This window comes from Anthonomus grandis, chromosome 22 (assembly GCF_022605725.1).
Source record: "Anthonomus grandis grandis chromosome 22, icAntGran1.3, whole genome shotgun sequence".
NCBI lineage: Eukaryota > Metazoa > Arthropoda > Insecta > Coleoptera > Curculionidae > Anthonomus > Anthonomus grandis.
The window spans coordinates 20,688,394-20,710,430 of NC_065567.1; the positions used below are offsets into that span (position 1 = coordinate 20,688,394).

The following is a 22,037-nucleotide window of genomic DNA, read 5'->3' on the forward strand; positions in this document are numbered from 1 at the left end:
TATCTGTATTTTCGTATTGGCATATTGGTTCGGTATCGAATTGTGTAAATACAATTAACGCCATTGCGAGTTAGGATTAAGAAAATAAAAATTATTATTATATCCTTATCTGCAACTACTATTGATTATTTGTGTACAAATTTAAATGATGTGTCATGTAGAGTACTCTCATCTGGTATTTCTGACCATGAAGCCATTCTCGGTAGGATTCCATGCAACACTGTATTTCCTTCATCTCATTATATAAGAATTTTCAGCAGAGCAAATTTTAATGCTTTTTCTTCTACTACAGCTTTGGTTAATTGGAATACAGTTGAAATGGCTCCTGACCCGTTTACTTTGTTATTTCATGTGCTATGTGACAAGATCAATCAGTGTTTACCTAAAAAGAGGCTTAAAATGAAAAATAGAAAACCATGGGTCACAGCAGGCCTCAGAACTTCAGCTTAAAACCTTCGTTTTTTGGCTAAGTTGTGCAAGTTTACAACTAATGCAAACATTATTCTTTATCATCAGAAATATCGTAGTCTATACAGAAAGACCATAAAAGCAGTAAAGGTTAAATATTATAGTGACCGCATGAATATGTCCTCAAATAGGCAGAGAGAATGTTGGTCAATTATAAATGACTTCAGGCATTCTCACAAGAAAGTTTCAGAACCAGAAGTAAGACCAAACAGTTTAAATGATTATTACTGTAATATTCCTCATTTATTGCTCAAGGATGTGAATACTAATATTGATCCTTTGCATTATATTCAACAAGTGTCAGTTCAAAATTCTTTTTTCTTTTATCCTGTTAGCCTTACTGATGTTAGAGATGCAATTAAAAGCTTAAAAAACCATAAATCAGCTGGAGCTGATGGAATATCATCAAAATTACTACTCCTTTTGCCTGACTCAGCATTGAATGCCTTAGCTTCTACCATAAACAATTCCTTTCATAATGGCATCTTTCCAGCATGTTTGAAGGAGGTAGTGGTTGTCCCTCTTTATAAGGGTGGAGATTTGAGTGAGCCTTGTAATTTCCGTCCAATTTCTATATTATCTACCCTCTCCAAGATAGTTGAAAAACTTGCAAAAATCAGAATTTTATCTTTTTTGCAACATAATTGCATTTTGTCTGCAAATCAGTTTGGATTTCAAACGGGAAAAGGGACTCATGACGCTGTTTTCGGCTTTTTGGAGAGTGACACGTGTCCTTAAATTCTGGAGAGTCCGCGGCGGCAGTGTTTTGCGATTTATCCAAGGCATTTGATTGTGTAGATCATGGAATACTGCTGTCTAAGCTCAATAATTATGGCTTTAGAGGTGTGGCATTGCAATGGCTGGAATCCTATCTGTCTAATCGTACCCAAAGAGTTGCAGTATCTGGATGTTTATCCGATTCCAGATCCCTTAAAACTGGAGTACCTCAGGGTTCAGTGTTAGGACCACTTTTATTTTTGCTCTATGTAAATGATTTGGGTTCATTAAAACTGCAGGGCAAAGTGGTTCAGTTTGCTGATGATACCACCATTTTATGGAATCATAGAGATTCTGATAATGTTCGAGCCCAGGTTTTTAAGGATCTTAAGATTTTATCGGAGTGGTGTGCTGCAAACAGGCTTGTATTTAATGTGGGCAAAACCTTTATTGTGGGATTTAAGTGTGACGTTCAGGGCCTTATGTTTAGTGAAAACTCCCCCTTGCAAAACAAAGAAAGTTGTAAGTTCCTTGGTATTACCAAGGAACTTACAACATTTTACCTTTGATGGTCGCCTTCGCTTCGAAGATCATATCCTAAATCTTGCATCAAAATTATCCTATGGATGCTTTGCAGTAAGAATGGCGGGGCATGAGCTGGGAGGGGTAGTTGCACGTTCAGTGTACTTTTCTCTTATTGAGTACCATCTTCGTTATGGCTTGCCTTTTTGGGGTTTAAGCAACAAGGGATTATTAAACATAATTTTTGTGATTCAAAAAAAGGCAGTTAGATACCTATGTTCCGCTGGGTTAAGGGATGTATCTCAAAAAATCCTAACTCTTTTTTCTCTTTTTATCTTAGAAACAGCTACTCTTATTCATAAATGTCCTAAACCTCCCTCTAACACTGTTAACGATTTTCCCTTACCAATCCCTACATCCTCCCTCACCAAGAACTCACTTATATACCTTAGCAAAAAAATTTACAACCATGTTCCTCTATGTATCAGACAAATTTTAGAAGTTAAGAAATTCAAAAAGAAATTAAAATCACTTTTATTATCCAGGGCATATTATAGCCTTGACAATTTTTTTAATGATACCTTTTGACCTGTGCTCTGACATCATTTTAGTGTTTTAGTTTGTTTCCTATTATAAATTTTAATTTACTTCCTCTAAATTCTGTTTTATTGACAGCTTTACTTATTTTTTAATCAAATTTATCAAAAAGATGCTTTTTTTAAATTTTTTCAATCTGTTTTGTTATAATTAATTATGTGTGTAAATTTTATGATAAAATGTTTTAGATGTTATGTTTGTTTGAAATTTAAAGTGAATTTGGATTTTTTTAGTTTTTAGGATGCTTGTACACAAGATTTTGTTGTCTTACGTAATATAGCACATTTTCTTTCTTTCTTTCTATCTAAACTATATGCAGTATATAAGCAGAATTAATTTTTTTTTATTATAACGATTTTTACACACGTCTTGAGTTGGCCATCTTTTGAAAATAAATCCACTAAGAAAGCAATAGCTCTTAGTTCCTCATGCGTCAAGTTTTTAAATTAATAGGCCGCGTTATAAGTATCGGTTCACATCATTTCAATCCACTTCTTAAATTTTTCATAACAGATGCTTCTGCTGCACTCAAAAAACGAACTTACTGACATTTGAGAAGAAAACTGATCTCATAACATGTACGACTTATCGCATTTTCAGCGATTTAATATTGCCGCATTGTTTTTCTTTTAAAGCTGCATTTGGCGCATGCTTTAATTTAAAGAATTTTACAATTTGCTTACATTCCGAAGCGTCTTTATATTTTTCATAATCAAATTTATACCATGAGAAGCACATCCAAAACACTAGATACAGGATATTGTATAAAAACCTATTATATTTTATGTATTTTTTTGCTTTAAGCAGTGAAAAAAATAAATCTTAACGTATGTGAACCATGAAGTAAAGACTCCTCTCATTTCTGATTGGTTTGACCAACCATCGTTCATGATCGAAACTATAGTTTCAGTGTCAATTTGAGATTTTACTTGTTTTTTTAATTTTTTATGAGATGCATACAGATGTGTGGTCGACATCTGTTTTTTTACTCGGTTAGTACAACATTAAATTTTGGCCAGATTTTGAGGTGGTCGATATTCGGGTAAATCTTGAAGAGGGCCTCGTTGAAACAATTTGCTAAATATTTTTTATGACATAATCTTAAACATAAAATTATTGTTACCAAAAAGAAAAAATGCACAAAAGATATAAACAAAGACGTCAGTTACAGACTATCGGGAGTTTTCTAGGTTAAGACAGCTATGGAAGGATCTAATACAGTAATGTTATACACAAATGGCATTCCAGTACAACTTGTCCAGTACAAGACAAGTTGTACTAAAGAGGAGATTGCTAACATTAGTTTGATGATTATTTTTTTACAGTTTACTTAGGCCATAATTTTAACATGTCCACTCATGAAATATCCGTATTTATATCCCACAACTTAACATCAAAATATCAGATATATTTACTAAAGTCATATCCTTGGATATTAACAAGGGTCCTGGACCAGACGGTGTGCCTACTTTATTCCTAAAAAAATGTAGCTTTAATCTGTACAGACCCTTGTATCACATCCTTAATCTCGCTCTTTAAACTGGAGTGTTCCCGGACTACTGGAAAGAAGAGTGTTTCCTAAAACCTATCCATGAGTCAGGTGACAAAAACCTCTGCTACCAACTATTGTCCCATCTCAGTCCCCAAGGTAGTTGAAAGTTTAGTATGTGACATCATGATCCCCTTTCTTGAATCCGTAATCAATCAGCAATTTAGCATTAGACTACGCAAATCTGCGGAGTTAAACCTTCTTACTCAGGTGGACTTCTTGTTGGATGCCTTGGAGAAGGGATGTCAAGTGGATACAATATACATTGACATCTTCAAAGCGTTCGACAGGGAATACCACAATATTTTTTGGCCTAAAATAAAAATGATTGGGATTGATGAATCTTTATTGTCTTGCTCCAAAAGCTACTTGTGTGATTGTAGACTGATTGTTTTATTTGGTACTTTTCTTTCTAAAATTATTCAGGTTCCATTTGGCTTAGTCACCCTTAACGTTCGTTTGGGTGCATGCTTATCAAAAAGAAACAAGATGCTATCAATTAAAGTATAAACGTTGTTATCGATGTCTATTTGATCTAATATTTCCCCCCATCCCAAATTGATAAGATTGCTGTTAATCTTTTCTTGATCAAAATTTTTGTATTCACGATATTCAATAATGTTTGGAGGCAACTCTGGGACCCTAAGACTAATACTGCAATATACTAGTTGGTGGTCAGATATATTATGGTGGTATATCTGATGACCTAATGTAATAAATTTTAATTTGAAATAATAATATAGAGAGAAGATTTTTGCAATGAAAATCTCAGGATTCGTAACAACTTACAACGTAAAAATATTAAATGAGTCTAACCAAACTTTCGTTCCTGCTAGCATATTCCAGTAAATTAATAATAATATTACCTAATAAAATTAGCTCCTTATAAAATTATAGTATAATAGCATTTAAGTCGTTAAAGTTTAGTAGGTGATACAAGACTTCCTTTTGATGTCGTTCACCTTTATAAAAAGCCATTGTTGCTCCAAATCTTCATTTTTATCATAAATATCAAATTCAGTTACACAGAAGTTACGGCCTGACGTAAAACCCAACCCCAGTAGGTACAGACCTCTCAAAAGCAACGAACTCATTCGCCAAAAAACTTAAAAAACGAACAATTAACATGATTCCTGGTACCTATACAATCATGTGAAGCCTACTTGCCAAATATTCACTTCAAACAGAATATTATCGTGTCTTTAATCGCATATTAAATATTCCGTTCAACCGTCGTGTAAACAGATCTGTCAAGTTTTCTAACCTAAAAATGAAAAACTTTGATTATATTTTGTGTTTAGGTGTCATCAATCATTAGTTATTATAAAAGAAAAGAATTATTCATTGCCATGGGTGTTTTTAAATTAAAAAGTGTGAATTAAAGCCGCCTAATGATGGAAGGAGATCACGATAGAGCTTCCTTCTGGAAGAAGAATATTAAGAATGTCCCTGGGAGGTATACAATTAGAACTAATATGTGGCTTATTATGGTGTATTTGTGTCACTTGATTTCACCTTTATTTTATGATATGCTTTAATGATAATTATTTATTGTTTACCATAAATAAATCAAGTCAATAATTTGCTTTAAACCATCAATTTAGTGATTGCCAAATACAGATAATATGTGCACTCTAGAGTTAAGCAATGTTAAGTTATTATCCTTTTGTTGCCAGACCAAGCCCTAAAAGGGAAACCAAAAATGCTGGTAAAGCAAAACCACAAGGATCAACATCATTTCAAGATTTTCAAGCTTCTGTCAGTGATGCATGGGCTATGGATGATGATGAATTTTGTTCAGGATTAAAGAGTAAGTTTAAAATTTAAATACCTCTATTTACCAGTCTTATTTTATATACTAACATTTATTTTCAGACACTAAAATTTCAAAAAAAGTTTCACAATCAGCAGCTTTAAATGTCTTAAATACTCACCGAACTTCGACTGAAATCAAAAGGTCTTCTAGTGAAAACCTTAGTGATACTTCTTCCCCCCAAATAATCCATGATACAGAAATAGTGAGAATAAGTCGAATACCTGGGAGACCTTTGCAGATGCACAGTGCTACCATTCATCAAGAGGAAGACAATGAATCTAAATTGGAAAGGTTTGAAGCTCTGTTAGCTAACCCTCCATCATTACAGGAACTCTGTAAGTTAAGTTGGTCAGGTATACCAGTAAAAGTAAGAGGCATAACATGGAGGTTACTTTCTGGATATTTACCTATTAACCTTGAAAGGCGAGAGGGGGTTTTGGAAAGAAAGAGGCAAGATTATTGGAATTTTGTGGAGAAATATTACTATACAGAGCATGATGAAGCTAATAAGGAAATTCAACACCAAATAAACATTGATGTGCCAAGGATGAACCCTACAATATCTTTATTTCAGCAAAGAACTGTGCAAATTATGTTTGAAAGAATACTATTCATTTGGTCAATTAGACACCCCGCATCGGGGTATGTACAGGGTATCAATGACCTAGTCACACCTTTTTTTGTAGTGTTTCTACAAGAGTTTATTACAGATAATACACCATTTGAAAATTATGTGGTAGAATCTTTACCTGAAGAGCAACAGAAAATTATTGAAGCAGATTCATTTTGGTGCCTGTCAAAATTCCTTGATGGAATCCAAGATAATTATGTGTTTGCCCAAATTGGGATACAAAAGAAAGTCTTGCAACTAGGAGAGCTGATCCAAAGAGTAGATGAGACTCTCCACAAACATTTAAAACATCACAATGTGAGTTATCTCCAATTTTCTTTTAGATGGCTAAACAATTTGCTTACCAGAGAACTGCCACTGAGATGTACAATTCGTTTATGGGACACTTATCTGGCTGAGAATGAGTGTTTTGCAACATTTCAGTTGTATGTCTGCGCTGCCTTTCTTTTATATTGGAAAGAAGACTTAATGAAGCAAAATGACTTCCAAGGATTGCTACTTTTACTACAAAATCTTCCTACTCAGTTCTGGACGAGTTCTCAAATTAGTTTGTTAGTAGCAGAAGCCTATAAATTAAAAGTCATGTTTGCAGATGCCCCCAACCATTTGACATGCAACACTACAAACACTAGTGATAGTTTAGTGATGTGAGCAGTGGTGGTTTAAAGCCTCCTCATTCTTTTTACCATTTTAAATTTTAAGGCATGTTATTTGTTGGATGTAAATAATTGACTTCACATATTTTTATATTGTATATTTGGTGAACAAAGTTAAATAATGTCTCAAATAAAAATCTTAATATTAAATTGATTTTAATGATCAGTAAGCTTCGATATTAATATATAGAAAAGGTGAATTTTGTATTATAAAAATACAAAACCCTATACAATAGCATAATAGGTATGCACACCACAAATTATTTTAATAAATTCACATATTAAAACTAAATATTCCCTAAACCAAAATTGCATATTATAAAGACATATTTGATGACCGTAAATGTAAGCAAAACCTACATTTTCTTATGGTATATTAGGATATACAAAAATTTTTTATGATAAACAAGACATTCAGACTTCCTCTCGGCTATTTGGCCACCTCATGCTACAAATACATACTATCATACAACTAAAATTTTTCATAAGAAGTAAACCTAAAGTATTTTTTTAGGATAAACTAAAAAATATACCTAACTCTGACTAGTTCCAAATTAAAATCACTATTATATATGGTCAACTATACTACTAAAAAATAATTAAAACTAAATAACATTTTAATAATAAAATACAGAGATTATGAGATTTCATCTCAGTTGCTCAATGAAGTCAGTTAGAAAACAATTTGCTGGAACCCATTTTTGTTTATGGCTATATATTTCAATTGTGGGTTTTGCATTTTCACCTGGAGAATTAGCTGAAAACATATAATATGGATATTAAAAATGTATTGTTAATAATTATGATAACCTACTTTTCACTTGAAGACCATGATAATGAGCAATAGCTTTTAGCAACAACCTATCAAAACTAGTAGGTGGGCTCTTCACATAAACTTCCTCAGGTGACAATGTAAAGAATTCAATAAGCTGTGATTCATAGAGCTTCACATTTTCAATTGACAAATTCTTCTTCATCTTAAACTCCCTCTTAACTCTGGATGAAACCCTACCGACATAATTATCACCAATAGTTTGAACACAGCCTGGTTTGTATTGCTCGGAAAATGCATTTATTATGTTAGTCTGCTCCTCTTCAGTTTTCTCAATAAAACTATTCCAAAACTGCATGGCATTTGTGTCTTCTAGGAGCCTATGAAATGGACTTTTGTAAGGATCAACAATTACAATAAGGGTGCTTTCAGGTTCATCTTCTTCTTGTAGGGTTTGTAAGACACATCCTTAAAAATTATAGATTGTACAGAGTTGGCAATAAATTTTGTTATGATATTATTTTGAATATTCATGTTTTATTATATTATTGATGCAATAGTTATAGTAAAAGGTTATAATTTTTTTTTAACAATAACCACTCTATTATCTGCCTCAAAAAGGTCAATGTCTATACCACTTAATGTAAAAGATAGATAAGTAGATAGGTGTGTACGTACGGTTTTGGTATCTCCTTAATTTCTTCTTTCCAGATGACTTTTTTATATGAGTCTGATCTTCCAGTTGCACAGACCTAAGAGGTAATGCCTGGAAAATTCTAACTGGTCGCCTAACAGTTTCATTATTAAGTGATTCTGTGTCACTTGCTGATGCGCTTCCCAGGCTTAAAAAATATGCGTAAAGATAACATAAATATAATCAAAAGAGGGGCATATTGAAAAAATCAAAGTATGATGCAACTCACTGTAAGGATTCTGTGTCCGATTGCTGGGCAGAACCTGGCCTTACAAAGTATGTCTTATTACCTTTAATTACGGTCATAGTTACATAAATTAATATATTATTGCAAAAATTACTAAAACTTTTTCCCTGTCAACACTAAACAGAAATTGCACAATACAAAATGCCAAAAAAATTAATCAAAATCACAATATTGATAAATATGTGTCAAAACACAAATGTGATGTCACAAGACAGTGGTTAGACAGGTTAAGGCAGCGCTGCTAAATTAAGTTTTCAGCCAGTGTTGCCACATGAACTCTCCTAAGAATCCCTAACAATCTATTTTTTCCCCAGAATTCCCTAGATTTTCTTAAGCTAGCTTTAGAAAGACGCGAACATGTTGCGAAATTTTTCTGATTTGCCATTTTTGAAAAGATTATTAATCGAAATGAAAGATTTTGGCGCCTCTCTGAACTTCGTTTCGTGAGAAAATTACTTTGTTCTTTATATTAACACTAATTTTTCTATAATATATATTTAATGAATAATAGTAAAAATACTATATTTAAAAAAATATATTTTATATAAAAAAAACATTAATTTAATGATGATCTGAAAAACATTTAAATTAATACGAGACATTAATCTAAACTTAAATTTTTAGTTGATCATAGAAAAATAGAAATCTAAATTCTACAGTACTATAATAGCATAGTCAACATAAAATGAAAAAACCAAAATAGCTAATACATCTTAGAAGAGATAAAAATGCGTTTTATCGGTTATATACCTTATTTTTACTACTTGTTTGTTAATAATTATAAGACCTCTTTTCATTTTAGTTTTTGTAAATTTTTGTCCATAACATTTTTGTATCTTTGCATAATAAAAGCTATTTGATTTTTAATAAATCACATATAATGTTGTGCATTCAAAATTTTCTCTTATATTTTATTCCAATTAATATACTTTTTTTTTATAAATTTTTTAAAAATCCCTAGAGCTAGAAAATGTGTAAATTTTTCCTAGAACTAGGAAGAATTCCCTAGAAATGGCATCACTGGTTCTTGCTAATGGGTGATGTACATGTGACAGCACAGCTTCACATTTGTGCCTAACAAATGTCAAATATTTTATAAGGTTATGTACGTTTGGCAGAATTATAAAAGCCATATAAACACATTTATAGATATTTTAGCAGATTTAAATACGTTTAGGGCTTTGCCACCTATAAGAACTGGTATTAAAATATACAGGGTTATTATTCAAAAATGTGAACAAATTGTCACCTGAAGGTTGTCACCCATATGGTGATATTTATTGGCGATGACAGTTATCGATAACACAGAGCATGACTTTTTGACGTTTGACACTTAGCTTCCGCCAAAAGTCCCGCCCACGAGTCCCACGGCTCTCGACTGGATCTGTCAAAAAAATAGAAAGCGTTTTGTAGGTTCTTCAACTTATCGAATTTTTCAACCGCTTCCTTTGCCCGACCCAAGAAAACGCAATTTTTTAAGTTCGCATGTTGTAAGTAAACGAGTGTTTCAGAACTGGACGAAATGAAAATGGACTGGACCCCACGGGAAGAGGGATTACGGGAGACCCTCACCTTGTTGAGAGAATCCCAATCTCCGGACACAGAGACCCAAAGGGCTGTACAACAAGTATCCTTTTTGCAATTTTTTTATCTGTAATGTAAGCCTACTGTATCAGTTTTATATCCTACGTTTCAGCAGTGCAGCCTGATTTGACCCTTGATTGATGTTTCACTTTTGATTTTTATCATTTCATGCCTGCTCTAATTTATGATGATATTATCTTTGGTTCCTAATTGTCTTTGAATATTAGGCTTGTGGGGCTCAAACTAACCAAAAGTTATGTTTTTTGGTCTTATCATCTTATATATAGATCAAGGTCCTTTCCGAGGTATTTATTCAACACACAGACACCTCTGCACATCCTGAAACAAGGATTATTTAACTAACTAATCATGAGAACTAAGAAATCATAGTGCGATAAATCATTGAAAAACATAATATTCCATTTACTCTTCCTATAATTTAGTTCATGAGCAGATTCAATAACCTTTGCATATTACACAGAACTGAACTCTGGATGCCACAGATGTACCAGGAATATTTAACTGATATGATGTATGTTTGTAACATCAAATTGAATTTTTCATATATTTAATTGGATTTGATTGTGTTGGTCCTCCATTATATTTGTAAATGTATAACATGGAAGCTGATAACTACACTGACCCGCAAAATTAACCAGACAACAAACATCTGGTTCAAATTCAATCCTTAATAACTTTTTCAGTATTGCATTGAATCTGATAATTTTTTTGCAGAGTTTTAGGCTGTTTTATTGTCACAATTCTGTCATATCGAAGATACAAAAATTTCCAACTGATTTGTTGTTATACAGGGGTTAATAAAAAGTTGAATTTTACTCTAAACTTATAAACACCCTGTGGAAAATTCACAACTGAATAGTTATTCTTTTTGCTGCATTTTTAAGCCCCATCTTTTCTTTGTTTTCTGAACTTTTTTGAAATAACTTGTTTTTTGATTCATTCCAATATCTGTATTCTTAAAGAAAAAGCACTGGCAGGAAAGGAAATAAGCTTTAAACAGATATTTAAAACTTTTGAGTAAAATTCAACTTTTTACTAATTCCTGTATTACAACAAATCAGTTATGATAATAAAACAGTTTAAAACTCAGTAAAAAAATTATCAAAATTGGTTTCTGAGACCACTGGAATTTTTATAATGCAAATTTCAATAACAACATTATTTGATATTAAATCATTCTTTTTAATTTGAGGCAAGGAAGAGAACAAGTGATTTAGAGGCATTTAACTTAAGATTATGGTTTAAAGTAGTAAGTCCTGATTGAATTAATTTTGAAAAAAAAAAAGTGTCAGCCGAAAAAGTTGTATGCACCTGGGAATTGTTGGTATACTGTTTAAGTTTAGAATAAGAGATTACATTTTTCATATCTGGAGAAAATAACAATGGTCCAAGAATAGGTCCTTGTGGGACTCCAGTTTCAATTAAAACATAGCTAGATTTTGAAATATAAGGATGTTGTTCTATTGCCATGCAGAGATATCTATTTGAAAAACCATATTAGTAATGTTTATAGCAAGCAACATAGTGTGACTAATAGTATCAAAAAGCTTTGCTAAAGTAAAGAAAGCACAAACCAGTTATTTTCATATCATTAACTAAGTTTATAAGACAAGGTGTAGTTCTATATTGCTCTCTAAATCCAGATTGACAATTAGCAATTATACCTTTTTTATTACAAAATTTTGAATTATGTGACTATAAATATGTTTTTCCCAAATTTTAGAGATGGTGTTCTGAAGTACACAAGAATTAATATTCAACAAAAAGGTGAACATTAAATTCTTTATTGATAACTTTTAGAATAAAATCTTGTCATTAGAAATCATAAATCTCCTTAGAAGAATTTTTATACATATTGTGATCATATTGAATAAGATGATGTATGAGTAAAAATTAAATAAACTTGATTCATTACTAAAAAAGAGAAGAAAAATAGCAATCATTGTATTAGAAATGTAAATTAAAGAATTTTAATTTTTAAACCGGCAGCTTTGAGCAAATATTAGATTACAAGTTTTGATTGTGTAAAATTGGGATTTAATACTACTTTGTAATCAGTTTTTCAATGTTGTGTAAAAAATATTGAATATACTTGAAAATAAACATACTGTGTTTATGCATGCATGCTCCAAAAGATTTTCCTTAACAATTTTCCTAGAAACTGGAGGAACTAAATAAGTTCCCTGATTTTAACAACTACCTTATGTTTGTGCTTACAAAACTGGTTTCAGAAGATGAACCTACTAGATCACTTAGTGGTCTCATATTAAAAAACAATGTCAAAACCCACTTTAACAACTTACAGCCTACTGTTACAAATTATATCAAATCTGAATGTCTGCAGGCTGTAGGAGACCCAAGCCCACTAATTCGAGCAACTGTAGGTATTCTGATTACCACAGTAGCAAGTAAAGGAAATTTATCTACATGGCCAGAACTACTACCTGCTTTGTGCAATATGCTTGACTCCACAGATTATAATGTCTGTGAAGGTGCATTTGGAGCACTACAGAAAATTTGTGAGGATTCTGCTGAAGCTTTAGATGCGGACACAACGAATAGGCCATTGGATATTTTAATACCTAAATTTCTGCAGTTCTTTAATCACTCTAGTTCCAAAATTAGGTCATATGCTATTGGATGTGTTAATCAGTTTATTATCCAAAGGTCACAGGCACTTATGTTTCATATAGATGCATTTTTACAGGTAAATAAAATCATAAATTTGTTTATATTATGTGCACTGTTTATCTAATCTAAATAATCAATATTTGAAATTTTAATTAACAAGTTACAAGGACCTTAAGTTGAATTACAAGTACAGATTTGTTTAGCCTGTTTGTTATTTTTATTAAACTAACCAATACAAAATCTTATAGAATGAGAAAATAAAAAGCTGCTATTGACAACATAGTTTGGAGCACCAGTTAAGAAAACATCATTTCAATAAAATAAATGTAGCCTGAATTTTGTGGGAAATATACATAATATATAAGAAAAAAAAACGATTATTAGGAACATTGATGTGCCCTCCTGCCTACCTCTTTCCAATCCTTCCTTATATTGAGAACATAGGAAATTTCAGTGACAATGACAGAACCTGACCCATTCCTGATTCCCAGAAAAATTAGTATTTCCTACCCTAAACCCAAAAAGCACATGAAAATGTATGGTAAATGCTTGGTTCCAATAAGTAAGGATTTTATGTTAAATAAATCATTTACCAGTTGTTTAATGGGATTATTCACTTTTAAAAATTTTGAAATTAATATTTAATCTTTTTCTACCTCAATATTCTTGTAATACTTCATTAAGGATCATTTTGCAGAACCTATTTCATGTTGCAACTGATGAAGATTCTGATGTAAGAAAAAATGTGTGTAGAGCATTAGTAATGCTCCTAGAAGTTCGCATGGATAGGCTTATAAGCCAAATAGACAATATTATTGAATACATGCTTCTTAGAACTCAAGATTCCGATGAAGGAGTGGCTCTTGAAGCTTGTGAGTTTTGGTTGAGCCTTGCAGAACAACCCATTTGCAAAAATGTTCTTGCTAATCATCTTAGCAGACTTATCCCTGTACTTGTAAGAGGAATGAAGTACTCAGAAATTGATATTATATTGCTGAAGGTAGGTTGGAACGTTTTTCAGTTAAGGCATTTACTAACATTATATTTTTTAAAGGGGGATGTAGAAGAGGATGAAAATGTTCCTGACAAGGAAGAAGATATTAGGCCTCGGTTTCATAAGTCTAAGACACATAACATTAAGAATGGCATGGTAAACGGAACTTTGGGTTCTGTAGCAGTGGAAAATGGCATTGAAAAAGGTAATTTAAGTTTTTGTTGATATAGGGACATTTATTTATCAAGTTGGTACCTATTTGTTAGAAGAAGATGAAGATTTTGAAGACTTAGATGATGATGGTTCTTTATCTGACTGGAACCTAAGAAAATGTAGTGCTGCAGCCTTAGATGTTCTAGCTAACGTGTTCAGAGACGATTTGCTTCCTATACTTATTCCAATTTTAAAAGAAACTTTGTTCCATCAGGATTGGGATATCAAAGAGTCTGGCATTTTGGCCTTGGGTGCAATAGCTGAAGGTTGTATGACTGGGATGATCAGCCACCTACCAGAACTTATTCCCTATCTTATTAACTGCTTGAATGACAAAAAAGCACTAGTGCGTGCAATTACATGCTGGACCCTAAGCCGCTACTCTCATTGGGTGGTTTCCCAACCACATGACGCCTATCTAAAGCCATTAATGACGGAATTACTTAAGCGAATCTTAGATAGTAATAAGAGGGTACAAGAAGCTGCTTGTTCAGCATTTGCTACCTTAGAAGAAGAAGCTTGTACAGAACTGGTGCCTTATTTAGGTTTCATTTTAGAAACTTTAGTTTTTGCCTTTACAAAGTATCAGCATAAAAATCTGTTGATTTTGTACGATGCCATTGGGACCCTGGCAGATTCTGTTGGTAGTCATTTGAACAAACCAGAGTACATAAACCTTTTAATGCCACCATTAATTCAGAAGTGGAATATTTTAAAAGATGAAGATAAGGATTTATTCCCCTTGCTAGAGGTACATTGAGAAAAAAAAATTATTATGAACTACTGTTGAATATTTTAATTTTTTTTAGTGCTTGTCAAGTGTTGCAACAGCTCTACAGTCAGGATTCTTGCCATATTGTGAACCAGTTTATTGTAGATGTGTGTCACTGGTTCAATATACAATGTACGCGCATATGGTAAGTGATTTTTAATATTTTGCAATAAATGGTATTTTAATGTAGTCCAGGTTTTACCAATTATTTATGATGTATACTAAATCATATATTTTTTTTAAGGCTAATATTCAAAATCCAGATCAGTACGAAGCTCCAGATAAAGATTTTATGATAGTGGCCTTGGACCTACTTTCCGGTCTTGCAGAGGGTTTAAATGCCCATATAGAAAAATTAGTAGAAAATAGTACAATAATGCAACTCTTGCACCTTTGTATGCAAGATGCGATGCCTGAAGTTAGGCAATCATCGTTCGCTCTACTAGGAGATCTCACCAAGGCGTGTTTCCAACACGTCAAACCGCACATATCAAATATTTTGCCTATTTTGGGACAAAATTTGAATCCAGAATATATTTCCGTTTGTAATAATGCTACATGGGCTATAGGGGAAATAAGTATTAAATTAGGTGAGTGGCAGTAAGGAATTGGTCAAGATGGAAAGGTAACACGAGACATCATTTTATTTTACAAATAAGTGGAAACAAAGAGACTTCTTGCTATCTTTTTATTTTTATAAATATGGTTTTTAAAATTATATTTTTAGTAAGAAATTTTTTTAGGTGCTGATACGAGGCCATTTATCCCGCTAGTTATTAATCAATTAATTGAAATTATAAATCGGCCAGATACTCCAAAAACACTTCTAGAAAATACCGGTATGTATTGTTTTTCTGTAATGGCATGCGTCTTTCAAAAAAATATTTTAAGCATGACTGTATAAGCTCTTATTTGTTAAGTTTTTATTCAATATTCATACAACAAATATCGATTTATATAAACCCAACACATTATCTTCTAACACATTTTAAAGTGCACAATCACCAATTTTATAACCGCACTTAACTGTAAAATAGAAAACATTTTTGTCAATCTATTGTTAAATTTATCCTATTTTTTATTGATTGTAAAATGTTTATAGCATACAGGGCACCAATTTGGAATATTCGATAAAGTTTGGTAAAAATGTTATTCATAGAGTTTAATTTCTTTATTACTTATTTAAGTATCAATTGACCAATCAAAACTAGGAAGTTGTAAAATGAAATGATTCTGAAAAATTACTGATTTAGAATTTGAACCCTTACAATTTTTTTTTCAAAAATTTAGAGACATTTTTTTGAAGTTTGTGTATTACCATTTCTTTTACAATTTGGAAGCCTTGAAAAAGTGATTTATATTTTGCTAAATAATTATTTAACTGGTAAAGTTGTATTCTAACAATGACAAACAAGTATTAAATTGTTAATGATTGTCGTTTATCAAGAGTTATTTTAAATTGATCCCCTGTATAAAAAAAATCAAACAGTGTTGATAAAATCAAAGAACTTTGTTTTTTGGCAGTGGCATATCCTAGATTGAAAAAAGACACTTTTAAGTAATTTTTTATTATTTTGCAGCCATGTTTTGTGTTGACTTAGTTGTATGTTGTGGCAGTTTATTAAGCTGTTTTTAGACGTGCGTTTCTATTCTTAACATTTATAACAAGTATTTTTTAGAATTTATTTAATAAATCAAGATACTTTCATATATAGATGTAAAACTATTTCAGGAAAAAAAATTATTAAACGTTTTTTTTATGACATAGCGCCAAAAACATAATTTATCTTGTTTAACATTTTATTACAAAATATTTCAAACCGTTTATTTAGTTGCTTCAACCTGACCTATCTTATCTAAATAAATCTGAAACATGTTCAAATTTATTGATAATAATTTTGTTTTCATTTCCTATTTTATTTATTGTTTACATATTTTTATGACTATGAGCGCTTAAATGAGAATAAAAACGCATGTTAGTTTAAATATATTATAGATGTTGTGACGACAACTTAAACTGGATCCACTGCGCATTATCAAAACTAAAAGTATCAACTCGTGAGTAACTAAAACGTCAAGGCGGGCTTTTTATTGTTTGAATTTAATTGCGAGTTTCCAAATTTTATTTGTTTTTGTCTAGTGATAGTTTGGAAATCGGCCAAACCGTTGCTACAATGTCTCTAATTTATTTTGGTTTGGTTCCCTTTTAAAGTTCTTTTTTTTATCAAGCACTGATTTTTTTTTTTGACTTAGATAAAACACGTTGCCATGCGATTTGTTTTTCGAAAGTCATGTTTCATTTTTTGATGTTAATATATGTAGGAATAGCCAATACAGACACTTTTCTGTAAAGTAACATTACAAATCAATAAAGAACATGTATTGGCTATTCCTGTTATGTATGATTTAATTATTAATATTTTTTCTATGCAATTTAATACAAAATTATTTGAATGACTTATTTGTAATTGAGTTATTTTTTGTTTTGTTTCTGTTCTCGGTATAGCCATAACAATTGGTCGCCTAGGTTATGTCTGCCCCCATGATGTGGCTCCAATGTTACAACAGTTTGTCCGACAGTGGTCTGTAACCCTTTTATTATTTTTTTATTTATTTATTTTTTTGTTATCGTTTTTATTAATTTTTCTACTTTATTTAAGTTATTTGATTAAGTTATCTTTATGTTCAGAGAGGGAAGCTTGATATTTATTCATCCCCAATTTGCTTCCTCTAGTTACTAACTGCTAGTTACCAGTACTAATTAAATTCTCCTCAATTTTATGATAAATTTCTTATTGTGTACCCTTTTGAGGGGTTTTCAATTGGTTCAGAATTGTCTACTAAAGCAATATGTGTATCGAAGCAAACATGCATTATTAATAAAATATTTTGCTTTCAACTAAAAATTGATAAAAACCTCTAACACATCCTGCATGTGTTTAAGGGAGTACTATAAATATATAAGCCCTAAAGGTAATATTTTGTTTTTAACATCATAACATAGAGGAGGTAAACAGAGTGAAGAGTTAGGTTTAAATAAATTACAAACATTTAATAAAAGCAACACAAGAACCAATATCATTGCATTTTGTCGTAAATAATGAACCGTTATAGATAAATCTCTTTGACACCTACATTGATTCTTGTGTTGCTAGAATCTCAAAAGTGCTTGTTCAAATGAGTCTTTTTCAGGTGTGTTTCTCTAAGAAATATTAGAGACAATGAAGAAAAAGATAGTGCCTTTAGAGGAATGTGTCAGATGATTCAGGTCAACCCAGCAGGGGTAATTGTCGATTTTATTTTCTTTTGTGACGCAGTGGCGTCATGGGTTACACCAAAAGACGATTTAAAAGAAGGTTTTTCAAAGGTATGCAGCCGTAGTTTGGGTTCAGAACTTTTTTTATATCGTAATTTGTTTTAGATCTTACATACATTCAAAGAACAAGTGGGTGATGATAACTGGAAGAGGTTTAGTGATCAGTTTCCACCACAACTGAAGGAACGTCTCTCTACGTTATATGGACTATGAATATGTTTTGAGGTAAGTGTAAGTGTTTGAATAACTATTAATTTAGGGGAGGACATCTCAAACCACTATTTAATATAGATGCAGAAAAGTTTTAATGTTTATAAACGTTAATGTAATTGAGGCATAATATAATTTTTTTTTCCAGGGTACAATCGGGGAAACAATTTAAAGAACCGGAGTGGGACAGCCTGGGTAAAACATCGCATCAAGGGAGTTATAAGTTTAAAGAGAGGGAGGGTAATAATTCGTTGGGTAGAAGAATGATTTTTCTTTTGTGATGCATTCTAAGTTTCTTTATTATATAAATTAAAAATTGAAAATTCACAATAGTTTTAGGGCATGAAATTCTTAAAAACTTTATATTTTTTACTAAAATTACTATAAAATCTATTTTATTTTACTAAAAAACTGTGGCAGAAACATTTATGTTCTGACAAACTTCCACTTATCCATTTTTTGTCCATGCTATAAAACTTAAAATGTAAAAAACATATTTTTTTTCTGTCACATTTCTTTTTGAGACAAAATAATTTAATTTTTATGTAAACCCGTAAAATGTGGCTAATAAAACTAAAAATATTCAGTGTTTATTTAAATACTGAATATGATACTGCATTATTTTTTAGTTTTATCGCAAAAGTTTATGGAGTACATTTATTTAGGTGTAGTTGCATGCTGTGGTTTGGTATCTACTAGTAACTGTATAATTTGTACAAAAGAACTTTTTTACTCGGGTACTTTTTATTTATATTATAATATGTACAGAATTTTCTTATGGTGCTTATATTCCCTTACGGATGTTGTACGAATATTTTGTTATCGTACTCTTTCAAAGTCATGGTTTTTAATTTTCCTGCTAATACTACTGAAATGTTATGGAAAACTAAGAAATTAATAAGCACATTTGTTCAACTCAGAGCACTTTGCTCTAACGTAAAGCAGTGATCTACTTTTAAACGTTTATAGTCTGCATAGGTTTTCCCTTTTTATGGTCATTAACACATTTTTTTGGTTCAGATATTAATGTACAACATATTTTCAAGATATATTGGGTATCTTATTTTTTCCCTAGGTCACAATCTGTAGTTTAAGTATTGAGACAATCCTTTTCTAAGCAGCAATTGTTACTGTAAGTCTAGGAGTAAAATAGTTCTTACAAGAAACTTGTAGTTATTTTTAGTTATTTTCAAAATGCCCATTTATCTCTTAAAATTGTTAAGTTAGATTATACAAGATTTTATACCACATTATTGCAATAAAAATTGAAATTTTAAATTTAGCAAATAAGAAATTTCTTCTTTCACAGATATATCTTCCTGGCAAAATAATATTTCAGTTTGTGTGCCTTAAAAAAAGGTCTATATTAAGGTTTAAAAGAAAAAAGAAACATTCGGGGCTTGACTGACTTGAAAACTAAAGGAAAAAAACTATAAAATTGTAAAGTAGTGTAAATTTTGCATGATGCACTACTATCACCTCTAAGATTATTAGATTCTGAAATTCTGAATATTAAATTCTGAAAATTATTGTTGATTATATTGTTTCTTGTTGAGGAAGTCCATTGCAATGAAAAGATAATAGCTTAGTCAACCACTGGTAGAACGTACTACTTATATTGTCAATTAAAAAAAATGTTAAAAAAATTGTAAGTATTGTTTTTTATTTTTAAATTTTATGTAGGGGTTCCTGATATGTACTGGGATAGTTTACTAAATACCTCGAACATAAATTGTTCGTATACATTTGTGGCCAAATGATATGACAGTATACAATCCAAAAGAGGTCTTGAAATATATTACACAACTTTTAGGGTTAAAAAGAGATCAAAGATTATCATAACATGGGGCAGGAAGTTTCTTTTATCTTTTTAACCTTAAATGTTTAATAATTTTTTTGTAGGCTGGATTATTATAAAGTTAATTTAATATAAATGATTTATTACTTCATGCTTTATGTACATATTTCATAATCACATGTGGGCGTTTTGAAAATATTTATTGTATTATATATGTTAAAAAAAATAATCTGCAATCCTTTATCCTTTGGAGGACTTCTGGATCCTAGTACCTGGTCCTGTTCCTATAAATCCTCTGAGTCCATTTACGATGGTTCATAATTTGAATGCTTGTGTTTTTTCGTGGTAGTTTCTTTAAATTTTAGACTGCGTACATTTTTTAGCTTTGTAATATCTCATATTTCAGTATTATATTTACCTAATAAAAACGTTATAGTTTTTTTAATTTTTAAACTCTTCATATAATATAAATATCCTAATATAAATTTTCATAATTTAATAGTAGTTTTAAGGTTAATTGACTGATTTATTTCGCCCTTTTTCTAGAAAATATACGTAGTCTATCTCACCTGTGGGTTGGTAAATATTCGGGATTTAAACAGTTAAATATTTCCGGTAATAGATTTTTCTCGGGGAATTAAATTTTGAATATTACGCATCAATCCATTTGACCTCAACGTGGCTTGTGATAATAATTTAGTGATCATAAAACATACATGATTTTTGTGATACCTTTGTAATTAAATGATAAGACTTACTAGTATTCAATGATTTTTCGAATTAGTAAATTTACTGATGTGTAAAATAAAATTAAATTATGTTATGGATAGAGTGACACTTAAGTGAGATTTGTTATTTTTTTATCACATGTTCTAGTTTACCTGTATTTTAATATTTTTACTCTATATTTTCATTAACTAGGGAGGTAAAAATGCTTTAAAATTCTCGGTTGGGTATATTGTTTTTTTGAAGAATGGGGGTTTTAATTCTCTTTAACTGTGATGGCTTATAACTTGTTTACTCAATTTTTTTTTTGAACATGTTGGTTATTCTTGTTTACATGTTTAGGGTATTTTAAGTTGTACGTGCGTGAATGTGTCCTTTGTTACAGAAGTCTTCGTTCCTCCTACACTCCATAATCCATTCCTTTTTGCGTCTTACGCGCACTCCTTTTACTTATTATTTTTAGAACATTTAAAACCTGTATTTCATGTATCAAACGACTGGTATTATGTAAAATATAACCCTCACAAAACTAGTACACCTCGAATTTTTAAGGTCAAAATTTGTTTTAGTAATTTGGTGCATGAAGTATTTAAAAACTAGTGACCCAAAGCTCAATTTTTTTTTTACTCTTTTGTTAACACAATAATTAAAAATTAACCTTTTTCTTAGATAGGTATGTTATTTTTTAGACAGATTAAGCAATTATCTTACAGACAAAAATAGGTTGTATCGACACAAGTTTCATTTTTAAATAAGCTGTTGTTTAGCAAATTTAGGTACACTGGCCCCAAAAGTTCTATTGATTCATTGACAAATTCGTTTAACATTTCTAACAAAAACGATATGGTGCCATTGTTCTTCATTTAATACAAAATTATTAAAATGAGAATTGAACTAAAAAAGGCTTGTGTTGCCTTATTGAATTTAATCAGCCATTAATGTTTTTTCGTCAATGTTGTTTTACTTTTTCATTTGCCTCAAGTTATATTTGTCAAAATTTGTAACCTTTATTATAATAGCTAGTTAATAGATACAGTGAAGTTTTTTTTCCCACACCTAAGTCAATCGAGAATCGAAAAAATATGTCACATCAAGTAAGTCCA

The 22,037-nt window shown here is 31.0% G+C and overlaps 3 protein-coding genes across 4 annotated transcripts; 2 read left to right on the forward strand and 1 right to left on the reverse strand.

Annotated features, from left to right (window-relative positions):
* The first annotated feature begins 5,124 nt into the window (after positions 1 to 5,124).
* LOC126748960 (TBC1 domain family member 22B) lies at positions 5,125 to 7,106 on the forward strand. Its single transcript, XM_050458515.1, has 3 exons — positions 5,125 to 5,309; positions 5,530 to 5,663; positions 5,729 to 7,106. The coding sequence occupies exons 1-3, from the start codon at positions 5,245 to 5,247 to the stop codon at positions 6,949 to 6,951; spliced, it is 1,422 nt and encodes a 473-aa protein (XP_050314472.1). The 5' UTR covers positions 5,125 to 5,244; the 3' UTR covers positions 6,952 to 7,106.
* Positions 7,040 to 8,876, reverse strand: LOC126748962 (R3H domain-containing protein 4-like). Its single transcript, XM_050458516.1, has 4 exons — positions 8,652 to 8,876; positions 8,407 to 8,570; positions 7,771 to 8,196; positions 7,040 to 7,713 (listed from the first exon to the last, which is right to left on the reverse strand). The coding sequence occupies exons 1-4, from the start codon at positions 8,726 to 8,728 to the stop codon at positions 7,604 to 7,606; spliced, it is 777 nt and encodes a 258-aa protein (XP_050314473.1). The 5' UTR covers positions 8,729 to 8,876; the 3' UTR covers positions 7,040 to 7,603.
* Positions 8,877 to 10,005: 1,129 nt separating this feature from the next.
* On the forward strand, positions 10,006 to 21,967 carry LOC126748404 (transportin-1). 2 transcript variants are annotated; one of them, XM_050457631.1, is made up of 12 exons: positions 10,006 to 10,296; positions 12,433 to 12,981; positions 13,603 to 13,905; positions 13,960 to 14,104; positions 14,166 to 14,863; positions 14,922 to 15,029; positions 15,129 to 15,474; positions 15,628 to 15,723; positions 17,391 to 17,466; positions 18,077 to 18,251; positions 18,306 to 18,425; positions 18,559 to 21,967. In XM_050457631.1, exons 1-11 carry the CDS (start codon positions 10,192 to 10,194, stop codon positions 18,411 to 18,413), a joined length of 2,709 nt encoding a protein of 902 aa, XP_050313588.1. In that variant the 5' UTR covers positions 10,006 to 10,191; the 3' UTR covers positions 18,414 to 18,425; positions 18,559 to 21,967. The 2 variants fall into 2 exon arrangements, with proteins under 2 accessions (XP_050313588.1, XP_050313589.1); XM_050457632.1 differs by having other exon boundaries at positions 14,169 to 14,863.
* Positions 21,968 to 22,037: the final 70 nt, after the last annotated feature.